The sequence below is a fragment of the Macaca thibetana genome, chromosome 7 (genome assembly GCF_024542745.1).
Source record: "Macaca thibetana thibetana isolate TM-01 chromosome 7, ASM2454274v1, whole genome shotgun sequence".
Taxonomy (NCBI): Eukaryota; Metazoa; Chordata; class Mammalia; order Primates; family Cercopithecidae; genus Macaca; species Macaca thibetana.
In genome coordinates this window covers 122,701,573-122,717,467 of record NC_065584.1, presented here as the reverse complement: position 1 = coordinate 122,717,467, position 15,895 = coordinate 122,701,573, and the positions used below count along the sequence as shown (strand labels likewise).

Below are 15,895 nucleotides of genomic sequence, written 5' to 3'. Positions count from 1 at the left end.
CTCGGGAGGCTGAGGTGGGAGGACCATGTGAACCCAGGAAACAATGGCTGCAGTGAGCTGAGATCATGCCACTGCACTCCAGCCTGGGCAACAGAATAAGATCCTGTCTCAAAACAAACAAAAAACCAAAAGCTCTCATTTGCCTCATTAAAATAGTCAAAGAAAGAAACTAAATGAAAAGAACAGTAATACCTTATTATTGATTAGGTTTTTAAAAATCTTAATTTTTAAGATTTTTCCTCAAAACCAATTATGTATGTGATTAATTATGTATGTGAGTGCCAATTATGTATGTGATTAGCACTATATTACACATCAGGAATAAAAGATGAGCAAGATAGGATTTCAAATTCAAATGATGATCTGTTATAAAACCCTCCAAAGACAGATATGAAATAGAAAGGTAAATTTCTTTCTGTTGACTTATGATAACTGATGAAGACATTAACTGTTGAAAGCAGAAAGTTGTCCAATAACTTATGAAGGAAATGTCTAGTAAAGTTATTGGCACAAAAATAGGTACTCAAATATTTGTTGAATTAATTAATGAACATTCAAAAGAGAGAGGATTTCCACTCTGGCATTTAATACCTTCAAAACATTTATTTAAATATAACATTATCATTACTTTTATTGTGTTAAAAAATTAGATAATGCGTTATTCTTTTAAACTATATTGTCTTTGTAAATAATTGCCAATGAAGTAAACCTGATATAAACACTACCTTAAACTATAATCTGTATTCAAAACATTTATTTATGTCAAGCCCATAAGATGAATTATGAAACTTAACATGTATTTTATTCCTAATAAAGTAGCTAGATAAATCATAACACACTGCAACTTCCCATACATTTCAAAAGAAGAATGACGTTCTAAACCTTTGGAACATCATAAATGAAATAAATGGTACTAAAGTAAATTTAAGAGTTTTCTTTTGCAGTTGTAACTCTGAAAAAATTAGCTATCACTCTAATCATCTTAAGAAAAAGTTAAACTTCCCTTTCTGCTTGTGCATTCTTTACCTATAGATGCATTAAAAATTACCACAACACTTAGCAGCTTCAAACACAAACATTTATTATCTCATAGTTTCTGTAAGTCAGAAATGTGGGACCAATTCAGCTGGGTGATTCTGGCTCATAGTCCCCATGAAGTTCTAGTCAAGACACTGACAGTGGCTGTAATTATCTGAAGGCTTGTTTGTGGCTCAAGGACTTGCTTTCAGGATGATTCACTTCACGTGGTTGTTGCTAAAAGGCTCCAGTTCCTTGCTGGTTGTTGGCAGATGACCTCAATTCCTCACATGGATCTCTTCATACATTTCCTTCAGTGTCCTCATGCATAGTAGCTTGCTTCTCCCAGAGTGATACAAGACAGAAAGCAAGATGGAAGCCAGAAATTTTCTTATCCTCTGCCCTCAGAAGTCACACTTCATTTTCAACACATTCCGTTTGGTAGAAGTGAGTCCCTAGGAACAGCCTATACTCAGGAAGAGGGGAATTAGACTCCAGTGAAGAAAGGAGTATAAAATGTTTCCATATTTTAAAACGACCATAATTCACTTCTCTTTGAACACCAATTATTTATATTTTTCTCATATTCAAAATACATTCTACCCTCCCATGACTCCCTACAAGTCTCATCTTTTTATAGCAACATCTTCAAAGCTAGGATGCCATCTTCTAAACAGGTGCAGGTACAGATGAAACTCCCTGGGTATATGTAGTTCCTTAAATGCTGCTCCTTGAATATATATCGCTTCTCTCAATCTGATGATCTGGAACTAAAGATACAAATTATCTGCCCAACACATACCCAAAAGACAATGGTAGGACAGGCAGAGGATAACTGCCATGTGACCTTCTTGTTCAAAAGTGGAAAAAATGAGAGGAACAACATAGTTATTGGTGCACGTAATTCTGAAATCAAGGTGGCAACGTTGGAAGTTCCTAGAGTGGAACTTAGGACCTGGGAATAATTTTTCATAACTCTTGGCTCTGGCCTTTGAGATCTTGGTTCTAATTTCTAATTTTCTTCTATTTTCATTGAAGGGTGGACCAAGTTTGCATCTGTATAGTTTTCAACTTGCTTCCTGCAAGTAGAATTTTGGGGATTCAAAGGGCCCCTCTTCAATCAAAGGTGGTATTTCTGCCAATATAATGCGTCAAAAAACTTTGTGAATCTTATAGAGGTCCACTCCATTAGATAAAAAGCACACTCATAAATGAGAAAAACTCTTCTCAACCTTAAACTTCTGCTATGTGACATACATTTACACTTCTTATAGGACCTATTACTTTAATTGAAAGATTCTCTGAGGTTCATCTTAAATCCTCCTGAGGTCTTAACAAAGGAATTTACACTCACATCCTTAGACAATGCTTTTCTGAGAAGGCCCTGGATTTGATCTTTGCTTAGAAGCCATTTCTTAATCTTAGCTGTTTGACATATTGAGAAACTGAGAATTTTCAAAACCAGCGAAGTCCTGGGTTCTTGTTTAGGAGTCCTTCCTTAGCTTACTTCTCTCATTTACTGTTTATCATAAGCAGTAAGAAGAAATCAGACAAAAAGCTTCAACTTTTTGCTTGAAAACTCCTTAGCTTAACCACCCAGTACATTGGGTGTATTTTCTGTTTCCCACATTACTGCCAGGTGACATCGTTGCTAAGCTTTCAGACACTAAACAAACATTCCCTTTCTTCCATTTTCCAATATGATTTTCTTCATTTTCATTTAAACCCTCACTGACGCTCTATCCAAAGACCTTTAAGCTTCCAGTAACAGTCTCTTCGGAACTTTATTAAACCTCGCCTCAAAGACCTTCCAGCTTTTATTTACTGTCTGAGTCCTGAGTCCAAAGTCATTCCCATGTTTTAGTATTTGTTGCAGCAGCACTTCATTTTCAGGTCTCCAGAATCTGTATCAGTCAAAAATCATTCCCAAATTTAGTGGCTTAAAATAACAAACATTTATTATTTCACAGTTCCTGTTGACCAGGAATTCAAGAGCAGCTTAAATAGATGGTTTTGGTTCAGGGTCCCTCATAAGGTTGCAGTGAAAACATGGCACAACTGGTCATCTTAAGGCTTGCTTGGAGCTGAATAACCTGCTTCCAAGGTGGCTCACTAATATGGCTGTTGTCTGAAGGCTTCAGTTCCTCACCACATGAACAACTACATAGTGTTGCTTGAATGTCCTTATAATATGGCAGTTAGGCATCCTCCATAATGTGGGTGACCTCAAGCAATTAGTTGAAATGCATAAGAAAAAAGATTGAGGTCCTCTGAAGAGAATAGAATTCAGCCTTCTCATGACTGCAACACCAACTTGTGCCAATTTCCAGCATGCCTGCCCATTCTGCCAACCCAGCCTACAATCTTATGAACCACTTCCTTAAAAAAAAAAAAAAAGAAAGCAAGAAACTTTACTTTCTATATAAAGATTGGTATCTCTTATCTGAAATGCTTGGAACCAGAACTGTTTCAAATTTCAGAATATTTGTATGTGCATAGTAAGACATCTTAAGGATAGCACCCAACTTTACAGATGAAATTTATTTATGTTTATACACCTTATAACACACAGGCTGAAGGTAATTTTATACATGATTTAAAATAATTTCAGGCATGAAACAAAATTCTGACTGCATTTTTAGTGTGATTCATTACATGAGGTCAAGTGTAAATTTTTTCTACTTGAGGTGTCAAGTCCATACTCAAAAAGTTTTGGATTTTGGGGCCGGGCACAGTGGCTCAGGCCTATAATTCCAGCATTGTGGGGAGGTGGGTGGATTGCTTCAGCCCAGGAGTTCGAGACCAGCCTGAGCAACAATGCAAGACCTTGCCTCAAAAAGAAAAAAGTTTCAGATTTTGGAACATTCAGATTTTAAATTTTCAGATGAGGGATGCTCAACCTGTATTGGTTATTTTTTTCTGAAGAAATTTGACAAATACAGTGTCTTAGAAATATTCTTAGCAATTGATAAGTTTATTTAATAAGGCTAGTGATTTCTTCCACATCCTTTATGTTTACAAATTCCTTCCAAGCCGTTACTTACTTGTAAGTCATCTGCCCCTTCAGCTTCATTTTTTGATTCGGGGCATCCTAAGAAAATAGATAAGGTTAATTAAGCATAGAATTTTTGTCTTAGAGTCCAGTATTAATGACTAATTGATTATGTCATTATAATACTTTAAAAGACTAATCAGAGATCTTTCTGGATTGCCTGGCAATTAAGATACTGGCCACTTATATTTGCCCGTTAGAATAATGGAGAATAATGTAATTATTTCCTTCTTCCATAGGAAAATTTCCAGTTGCTTAACTAACGAGATGTTTTCTCTGAAAGTATACTATCTCTAGCACCCCCTGCCCCTAGTTTCTCCCAAATACTGCCAATTACTAGGCAGATTATAATTACACTGCTCTGGTGATGCTAAGATGCGATTTATTCAATTTTTCTAAATGCTTTGACCCAGGAAACAGTATTTAGTACCCAAAGCCAGGATTTTAGTTGCTTTAGCTCAGATGGAAAACAAATGAGTTTTAATCCACTATTGATAGTTAAAGGCCAACTGTTGTTACTGACTTTTGTGCATCAATGTCTCTGTACAGATTTTCATGCTGTTAAGGGTACCTTTAGTTTCAATAAATTAATAAGGAAGGATTTGTCCTAGTATTCTTAGTTCATGCTACCCTTGAGAGGCACAGCTTAGCATGGAGTAGGCATGAGATAAGGAGAAATGTGCCCTTTTGAAAGAGCAGCATATTTTATCTTTTTGTCACAGAAAGTCAAGTAAAAGCAATTTGAGATTGTTGAAAGTCTATATAACAGCTGATGATAATGCTAGCTAATGTTTTTCAATGTTCAAAAATAACAAGGCAGACTAAGTACTATAGTCTATTCTGCCTGGGAGTTTGTAAGCTACTCCTTGTAAATCATTTTTTAAAACATTAAACCCAATCTATTTGATCCTACTGAAAGAAGTATACTGTTATGGTACATGAGCATAAGCTTAAAAGTAATTCAAAACTTTAAATCATATAAATTCCAGCAGCCATGGATAATATTTTTCTCTTTAAAGCACTGGTTCTTCAAACCTTGCTAAAGGTTAGAATCAATTGAGGAATTGTCAAAAAATACACTGATGCCAGAGTATGGCGTCAAACCAAAATATATCAGAATCTCTGTGGAATGAGGCACAGGGCATCATGTATTTTTTTTTTAAGTTTCTTATTTTTTTTCTTCAAATTCAAATTACTTGACTAGAGAACAATTCCTCACTATATTTGAACTTACTTGGAGTTTGTGAAAAATAATGGGTGACTCGACTCCATTCCCCAGATAGATTCAATTGGTCTGGAGTGGAGACTAAGTCATTTTAAGCTTCAAAAGCTTCCCAGGTGATTGTAATGTGTAGCCAAGGTTAAGAACACTGATCTAGAGAGAATTTATGGGGTCTTACAATAAATACAAAATGGGTACTATTACTTCATAGTAATTTTTTCTGGATCAGAATAAAAAATTACTCATTTACCAAATTCCAATCTTTTAAAGTAGCTAAATAAATTACTTAACTACAGTTTCATGCACTATCAAAACAGATTTGTACAACATATTTCCATGTTCTTGCCTGTGACTGGTCTCACAGTTTGTTTTCAGATTTTCTTATTAAAATGACATCTTCAAAATACACAAATCACAATGTAGTCTAGCACACTTTCAGTTACTTCATACAGAAAGTTAAATTGAAATAATTTTCCTTCCTAATTAGAAAAAAAAATCAAGTCTTAGATATTTCTACCTTTATGGGAAGAAATGGGTTTTAATGTGATTTTTAAGTAAGCATAAGTCAGTCTTAAATAAAAAAACATTATTCTTCCCTTCAAAACCTGTATGCTTTTGAGTTAACATTTTAATAGACTGAAAAGATAACAAAGGAATAGATGAGGTTTGGAAGTCTGCCAATCCTCAATAATGAAATCAATAAAGTAAAGACTTTTGTCGTGGAATAACTACAGTCTACATACATTTGAATATTACAAGTTCTATATAATTACCCAAAAAAAGGATGTGACTGGTGTCATACATACACAAGTAGAATACCAACTGGGATTCTCACAGCTGTACATTTCTAGTCCCCCTTCCTTCAAGCTTTTATTTTAAAACATTTGAATTATCTGAAGTCAGCTGTTGATGGACTATTCAAGATAGTACATGCAATTGACATAGACTATGATGTGACAAATACAAATCAGGTTAAGGAGTCTATTATTTTCTCTTCATCTATTGTGAGGTTTCAAAGCCGGGTCACATATCACAAAAGCTGACATGGTCAAAGTGTGAAAACTACTTTTGGTCAACTTTAAGAAAGATAACCTCTACTATACATAACTGATAAATAAGAAAATAGTCAAGAATACTTACCTTGAGAAATATCCTCTATAGCTCTTCGGATACCTCTATCAAAAGCCCTAGCATCAGCAGGACTTTGAAACGTAAGACCAAACTTCTTGTCATCAATCTTCCAGTGGTGAAATGTTGGAGTGACCTTATTATAAATGAGGTCTTTTTTAAGCATACATTCCAAAACCACCTGACAAAAGCCAAATACCAAAAATTAATATACATGTATCAAATGCATCTAATGTAGCTCATAAATACAAACTGAGGTGATAAAAAGCTATTACTTTTTAATGAATAATTTCTAATATTTTAAATAAAGTCTTCACGAAGTCACTCACTAAAGAGATTAAGATGGAATAAAAAATGCACATTATAAACAGGATGCTTATTATACTCCCATTTTAAAGAATACACACATATATACACTCCCACTGCACACAAAATTTCTGGAGGAATATATCAGGAATTCCAGGAAAGAGGCAGGGGATTGGTAGTAATAGAAATTTAATTTTTTAAAGTCATTTTTGGCTGGGGGCAGTGGCTCACACCTGTAATCCCAGCACTTTGGGAGGCCGAGGCGGGCAGATCACTTGAGATCAGGAATTTGAGACCAGCGTGGCCAACATGGTGAAACGCCATCTCTGCTAAGAATATAAAAAATTAGCTGGGCGTGGTGGTACATGCCTGTAATCCCAGCTACTCAGGAGGCTGAGGCAGAAGAATCGTCTGAGCCCAGGAGGCAGAGGTTGCAGTGAGTTGAGATCAGGTCACTGCACTCCAACCTGGGCAACACAGTGAGACTTTGTCTCAAAAACAAAACAAAACAAAATAAAATAAAGTCATTTTCCTAAATGTCTTAAAAGATGTATTTATATTTTGTGTAAGAATTTAACGGTCACGGCAGTAAAACAAATACTCTTTGCCACTTTCTCAAAATATGTATTTAAGTGAGTTACCTAACTTTTTAAAGCCTTAGTTTACTCATCTCTAAAATAGAAATTGCAGTATTAAAATATCCCAGAGCTTAGAGTGGAATGACCGAATGTGCATTCATGTAAAGAGCTTCATGCAATGTATGAAGCAATACACCTTTGGTTTTTAAATTTTTTATTTTGAAAGTATTTCAGATTTGTAGAAATACCTGTAACAAGAGTAACACAGAAAATTCCTGTTTGCCCTTTATCCAGACCTATCACATTACTTTTTAACATTCTCTATGCATATGTCCATGTATAAACATTTATTATGAATTCTTTCAAAGGAGTTACATATATTACGTTCTACTGATCTTTAATACACACTTGAGTGTATTTCCTAAGTGCAATACTGTTCTCTTATGTAATCACAGTATGGTGATCTCATTCAGGAAATTTAAAATCAACACAGAACTTTAATCTATAGACCATGTTCCACAGACCATGTTTCACTTTTGCCTACTATACTAATAATGTCTTTTATAGCATTTTAAAAATCTTTCCAGTGTAGGATTCATTCCAGGACAGTTATAAGGTCTCTTCAATCTTTCGTTCCTGGGCCTTTGTCTTTCATCATATTCACAATATGCTTAATGTTAGTTGTCACTATTACTATATAAAACAGAAGTGGATCTATCAGTGATCTTTGCAATTAATCTAATTAATAAAAAGACTAGAACTACACACCTTAATTATTTTAAGAATCCCCTATAAGAAAATAGGAGGAAATAATTAAAAATAATTCAAATGAAACCCATAGCAGCACATGACACATAATAAATGCTCAGTTGGTATTTGGTGAAAGATTATCTTTCCACTACCTCCACTCTTTTCCAATCACCATTATCACTTGCACATCTCTTCCATGCACTGCTGATGATCCCCTCATATATTACTAGTAGTAGTGAATTACTAGTAGTAATTACACTACTCTGCAGGTAGAGTAATAATTTTTCTTAAAATAAAAATAGCAACTTTACTGGACCACTTCCTAGTTTCAATGTCTTTTCAATGCTTTCAAGACTAAAATTCCTACTATGACCTACTAGGCCCTGCATGAGCTGATCTTTGTCTATTTGCCAAATCCTTAACTTACAGTCACAGACAAACATTAGGTACTAAACCAATACTTCTCCTCAGAAAAACTTTCAGGCTTTATGCACTTCCCTAGGAACTCATTCATAGATCATGGACTAGGAATCTCTAATTTATGCTTTTGGAGGGGAGGTCTGCTAGAGTCTGCTTATACTGGCTCCCAAGAGCCAGATATTAAATTTTCAGGAATTTTGGAAGCCATTGTTAAAAAGCTAGAATATATAACTATACAATGAAATAAATTACATTAAAAATAAAATAATAAATACACAAAACTCATCAGTTCCAAATTATTTTACTCTATTTTCACAATTACCTATGTTCTTGAGGTAGTTTATGTCTGTCGTATCTATATGGTAGAAATACTATGTAATGCCACACTTCCCAATGCCATATGCAATGATGGCATGCTGACTGAAAGCAGCCATGGTGGAGGTATGTAAATGCTATAAATCATTGACTTGTGTCCCCTCCTGAAAGCTGATTGCTAAACCTTTTATCAGCATACCACCAAATATAATAATTCTTGGTAGTAACTTTTATTAATTCAGAAATAACCAAAAATGTGACTAAGGTTCAGTCCTGCCTGTTTATAGGCAATGCAGTGAAATTCTCTCAAGAGTTTTGCTTCCTATACTTTGACGACTCTACATGTATTAGAAAAGAATTAACAACCAGGCACAGTGGCTCATGCCTGTAATTCCAGCCATTTGGAAGGCTGAGACAGGTAGATCGACTGAGGTCAGGAGTCTGAGACCATCCTGACCAATACAGTGAAACCTATCTCTACTAAAATACAAAAATTAGCCGGGTATGGTGGTGGGTGCCTGTAATCTCAGCTACTTAAGAGGCTGAGCCAGGAGAATCACTTCAACCTGGGAGCCAGAGGTTGCAGCGAGCCGAGATTGTGTCACTGCAATCCAGCCTAGGCAGCAAGAGTGAAACTCCATCTCAAAACAAGAAAGGAATGTACATATATCCAGAACTTTTATGAGTCAGCACTTTGCTAAAGCATTTTACACAGATTTACTATTAAATATTTGTTACAACCATTTTGCAACAACAACAACAATTCAGGATTAAGCTCTAGAATTCAAGGGGAAGTAAATGTTAGTGTCAGAAATTACTGCAACATTTTTACTATATCCATAAACAGTGGGAAAAGCAGTATTTTGTAAAACAATGCTAAATTGGAATTGTTAAAAAGGGGAGGACATAAGAACAGTTTGATTCTAGTTTTTAATATATAATACCACTAAATTAATTTTTAATACATGAAAATATTACTGAATTAGCCCCCTCTTCTATTTTCCAAAATTAATACTTCAACTATTAACTCTCAGATAAATAAAATTTCAACGTGATCTACCCTAATCTCGTCTTCAAAAGGCATCTATTGTTTAGAGCGTCCCAAAACTCAAAGAAAAAGTAGTTTTAAAAATAAGTTTAAGCACTATTCACTATAGCAAAGACATGGAATCAACCTAGGTGTCCATCAACGGTGGATTAAATAAAGAAAATATGATACATATATACTTATAAAACATATACCATGGGATACTAAACAGCCATAAAGAAGAATGAAATCATGTCCTTTGCAGCAACATGGATATAGCTGGAGGCCATTATCCTCAGCAAATTAATGTAGGAACAGAAAGCGAAAACACCACATGTTCTTACTTATAAGTGGGAGCTAACAATGGATACTCAGACACACAAAGATGGCAATAATAGGCACTGGGGAAAGAGAAGGAGGGAGGTAAGAGTTGAAAACCTATTGAGTACAAGGGTGTCAAAACCCATCATTCCCCAAACCTCGGCATTATCCAATATACCCAGGTAACAAAATCTGCACATGTATCCCTTGAATCTAAAAGATGAAATTATAAATAAATCAATGAAAATGAGCTTTAAAATGCAATGAGGAAATGAAGAGGCTAATGAACTAGCTCCTTGACTCAGATAAATACCTATGCAGAAATGTGTTCCACCGAAAAGTCATGAAAATACCGAGTTTAAATATCGTACCAACCAGTACAAAAACATACTAATTATAAACTAGATCTCAACATGTTTACTTCTATCTATAAAATATGAGAAAATACTGTTGGTATTATATATTTAATGTAGCAAAAAACTGATTATCCTTTAGGTAAAAACTTCTATGGTAGTTGCTAAAATGAATTTTGGAACAGGCAGTGGAACAGAAAAAAGGTAATCTGTTGGCACAATCGCCCAACATCTTTGTAGATATTTTTTAGGATATGCCTCCTAGAAGAGTCTATCACTCATTTACATAATTCTCACAGGTTCCCTATGCAATGTACAATATTTTCTTATTTATCTAAGTGACATAATATATTAGAAAGTTGTTTTGCTTTTAAGTAGCATTTTTAAAAATGTACTTTAATCACACTAAAGACAATGTATAGTACACCTTGATTAAGTAACAGAGATGGATACCAACTATCTACTTCAAACTTAAAAAAAAAATCAATGGGGTTCAAAGTTGTTAAAAAAAAAAAAAAAAAAGAAAGAAAAAGAAAGCAAAGAAAAAGAATGCCTCAGAAGATGTTTACTCATCATCTGATCAGAACTAAACCTACATTCCTGAAAAGCAAAAATAATTTTAAGGGATAGAGGATTCTTAAAATTACTGAAATCTACTGCCTATTTTCACTGTCCCTTCTCAACTATATCAGAACACTAAGTTCTGACGTTAGCCCAATGTAGTTTTCACTGTATTAATTCTGTATCTTAAAAGATAACAGTAATATTAGTAACAACAGTCATACAGGAAGCAGAGTTCAATGCTGAATTACCATATTTGAGATGGGCATAATTAGCAAACTGTAGAAAATAGCAATTACATCTTTGACAAGAGATTAAAAACAACCAATCCCATATTACCAAGTGAATTATTTACTTTGTAGGAGAAATGAGGTAAAGGGATACATTATTTCTGGCCAATAGGAAGTTAGGCTAATCACCAATGGCAATTAATAGAAGACAAGACATGGTGCAAAAGGAAATAAATAATTCTAAGTCTTGTTAAGACTATCCTAAAGGCCATTGCCAGAAGCTATTGAAAACATAATCTTAAAAATATTCAGTGTATTGGAACACATACCTAATTCTAATTAAAAGCTGAACAAACTTCTTGCTAGTATTAATTAGCTGTAGGTGTGAATTTCATCAGGCCCCACTATATTAATGAAAGACATTCATAAAATAGGTAGTAAAGATAAATTTAAAAGCCAACCAGTAAGTGGCCTCACTCTCTTTTTTACTCAAAAGATACTTCATATTAATAAACTGGAAAGACATCAGAAGTATAGACAGCTACTGTAAAGTAAATATTAAATGTAGGACTCAATCAACAGTAACTATAAAGAATAGGTTGCTAAAATAATGTGACAAGAATAACCCTTCACTGATCCATTAAAAATGCGGCTGGTTGACAAAGAACAAATTAGAGTAATGTTTTAGTATTAGTACTAGAACTTTTTGAACTTTTGATCACCTATAAATGCACTGGGATTAGAAATACAGACATTTACCAAAAAAAATATATATACACACACACACACACACATATATATATAAAATGAAAAATTTTAAACTAGAAAAAGCTGCAACAAATTCAATAGCACTTAAATGTTTATACTGACTGCATGAAGAAAAATTCAGACTTTTACATACAAACAGATCTTGCCAGGTTGGAGTACAATATAATTGCTGCAGATAGACTGGCTGGAGCCAGCTCTAGGAAAGCGACTATAATAATAAAGGAGGAAAATACAATATGTAGGTGTTTTTGGTAGCACAACTTTGCATTCCAACACAGATCTAAACAAATCTAATTTGCTTAAGACATACAAGTCTAAATTCTTTACTAGCAAGGTAAATATTTTTGGAACCACAGGTATTTTAAGAAGATCTTTCAATCCAGCGGTAGCGAAAAGAACAACTTATAAAATCTATTTTTATTTTTTATTCTTTTGTCTGTTCACATTAAACAGACGTTATTTATGAAAATACAGATAAACAGGTGAACTCTGGACTTCAAGAAAACTGAAAATACTGTTGATATAAATTTATTAAAATCTGATACAGATGAAGGGAGAGGGAAGACAAATGGTTTCCTTATACTACACCAGGTTAAGGGACAGCGGAAGAAGAAAGGTGTTTAACAAAAATGGATTTTTATATGAGTGAAAAGTGTTCAAAATAATGATTAAGCTATGAAAAATAGAATAGGGCAGGAGCATGACACATTCACTTCCCAAGGAAGAAGAAAACTGTTACTATTGTGTAAGAGGAATTCAGTATAGTAATTAGTTAAGCTTGTAGGCTTTGTAGCCAAGACCTGCTGGGTCCCATCCAGTCTCTACCATTCACCACCCAGCTGACTTTTAAGAATTAGATGAGCTAATACATAAAGTATTCAAAATGCTGCCCAACACACAGTAAATCTTCAATACATCTTAGTAGTGATGGTGATGTTGGTAACTAGGTGATGCCACTACCCCACAATAGGTTACTTGCTATGTGAGGATGGGAAATCATTTATGAAGTGATGATTTTTGAGTATGGAGACAGAGGTGTTTGAGTGACAGATACAAGTAGTAAGCACTTCAAAGAATTTATGTGAATAAATTCTGACGAGTTTAAGTTAATGGATTCTAAAGGCTGTAAAAATGCTTCAATCTCCAACCCTTTTCCTTCATCTGAAATAAGTTCCAGGGTAAGAATTTACAGAGGGAAAAAAGGGGGAGAAACTGCGGTTACTAAATACCTACAACTTCTGAAGACTTATTCCAAGTTATTCTGGGAAATATAGAGCAAACCTCCCATCGTAAAATAACTGTGTTGCTCGCCAGAAGCATTTAAAATAGACCAAGCCAAAAATGGGTGTACGTGCATTTTTGTTTCACTAATAACAATTAATAATTTGGAAGAAGAGAGTACAATTAAATATATACTTTCAAATTACTAAGTACTATATTATAGTTGCTACCTTACAAGTAGATAATTACATGTTCACAAATAGTGTTATCTAAGAAGTAGGACCCTTGGTAACCAGACATAAAAATTTTTACTAGTAACTTTCTGAAATACCTTTGAATCCAATGAAAAATAATTTCATTTTTAAAATAATAATTCCAAATTCAAATTAAATTACTTGATAACCAAAGTCAATAACTGATCTCTCAAATAGTTGCCTCTTATTATGAACTTTAATTTTCTGAATGATATAAAAACTTGTACCCTTCAAGAAATACATTATGACATTCTATATAGAATTATCTTATCAAATACATGTTTTTACAATTGTCTATTAATATAACTTTGTGCTTAACACTGTGTTCTGAGCTGAGTGGGACTTTGGAAATTGAAAAAAAAATAGTAACAGAAGCAGCAATGGCAGTGATTCTCATACAATAGCAGTTCAGTTACCTTCAGCTACCACAAAAGGAAGGGAAGGAGGGAGAAAAAAAGGAATACAGGAGGAAAGAAGGAAAGAAAATGGTATCATATTTTCATAATTATGGCACATTATTTTAACACATTATTTTTAATGACTAAATAGTTCATACAAAAAACCAGTAAGTTACAAAAGAGATCAAATATTTGACAGTCAGCCATACATACATATTTTATTTTCACTCAAAAAGATAGTAACTGGAACACCAGTATCTACAGTTTCCATACTCCAGTAAACCCACACTCCTACCTAGTTCCTACTGAAATGAGGCGAGAAAGTATACACATATGTGTGCAAATAATAAAAATTAGAACAAACAACCAATAGAGGAATAAAATTTAACTGGAGCCTCACATGACTACAAGGATATGAAAAAGTGTGCTGCTGGAATTAAACTTGACATCATAATATTGGGAAAAGCTGGTGGATGCCAAGAGTAATAAGCAAAACGGACTCTTAGGCTAAAAGGTAATATGAATAAAGTTCAATTAGTAGAAATATAATCCATATATTTTTATTAACCAAGAATAAAAGAACACAAGAAAAACTTGACAAATATATAATCGCAGTAAGACACCTGAATATATGTCTCAATAATTGATAGATGAAATAGACACAAAATTAGTAAAGATAAAGCAGATTTGAATACCACCATTAAAATGTCTGACCTATGGGACACACACAGAAACCGGTATGAATTACCTGAAAAATATATTCTTCTAAAATATGTGGAAGACTTAGGTAAATTAATCATTTACCCACAATATAACATATATCTTGACAAATGTAATTGTTATCGCATAGCCTATAATCTCTAAACACAATGCAATACAATTTTAATTTACAATACCTGTTCTTTTGAAAGAAATTATACCTGTTTCTAAATGACAAGTGAATCAAATATATCAGCATGAGAATTAGAAAACCCTTAGAACTAAAAGATAATGAAATTAACTCCATATAAAAATTTGTGTAGTGCAACAATCCAAAACAAGAAGCCAAAAAGGAAATTTGCAGTTTAAAAAGCTTAGAGTGAAAATAAAAATCTGAAAACAAAATGAACTCAATGTCCAATTTAAAATGTTAAAAATGAATATAATAAACCCCAAAAAGTATTAAGAATTTAAAGAGTATGAATTCATTAAAAAAATTCTACAGAAAGGAAGAACTACTTTTCCCCCATTTGCTTGCTTGTTTAGAATATAGATAATATGAATTCCTGTTTTAGTCAATGAATTATAATCATTTATCCTAATTTAATTGGATAAAGGGAACTCCTTCAGGCTGACTTGTGTCCTTTTCAACAAGATTTCATCCTTTGAGTACAACTTTACTTTCTGGCACAAGATGTTACATGATATTGTGGGTAAGGATGAATAATATGAATCTAATCACAGGAAACACTAGAAAAATCTAAATTGAGAAACATTCTATAAAGTAACTGCCCAGTATTCTTTAAATATGTCTATGTCATTAAAGACTGAGGAACTGCTCCATTTTACAGAAGACTGAAGAGCTATGGCAGTTAAATGCAACATAATCTTATACTGAAGAAACAAAATTGTCAGAAGAACATTACACAGACAGTTGTAAAAACTGGAATAGGGACTGTAGATTAAAGTAATATATTTATGTTAATTTCCTAAATATGAAAAATATACTATAATTTTGTAAGAGAATATTCTTGTCCTTAGGAAAAATACGCTAACAGTTAGGGTAAAAAGCAGGCTGTAATGCAACTTACATCACATAGTTCAGAAAAAAAAGTGTTTTGTGTGTGTGTGTGTGGGTGTGGGTGTGTGTGTGTTGGGAGAGGGGAAAAATGATACATTCAATGTGGCAAATGTTAAAAACTGGTGAATTTAGGTAAAAGGTATACAAAAGGTCTTGAGAGTATCCTTGCCAACAGTTGATTAGTTGCAAAGACC

General features: G+C 33.7%; 1 protein-coding gene across 2 annotated transcripts in view; it reads right to left on the bottom strand.

Moving 5' to 3' along the window:
• The window catches only part of SPRED1 (sprouty related EVH1 domain containing 1), a 102,543-nt gene that overhangs the window by 28,711 nt on the left and 57,937 nt on the right, over positions 1 to 15,895 (bottom strand). For both annotated transcript variants that reach the window (XM_050799768.1, XM_050799769.1), the window contains exons 3-4: positions 6,432 to 6,600; positions 4,062 to 4,108 (exon numbers count right to left, since the gene is read on the bottom strand). In XM_050799768.1, coding sequence (XP_050655725.1) covers positions 4,062 to 4,108; positions 6,432 to 6,600 — 216 coding nt within the window. The remainder of the gene's footprint in view (positions 1 to 4,061; positions 4,109 to 6,431; positions 6,601 to 15,895) is intronic.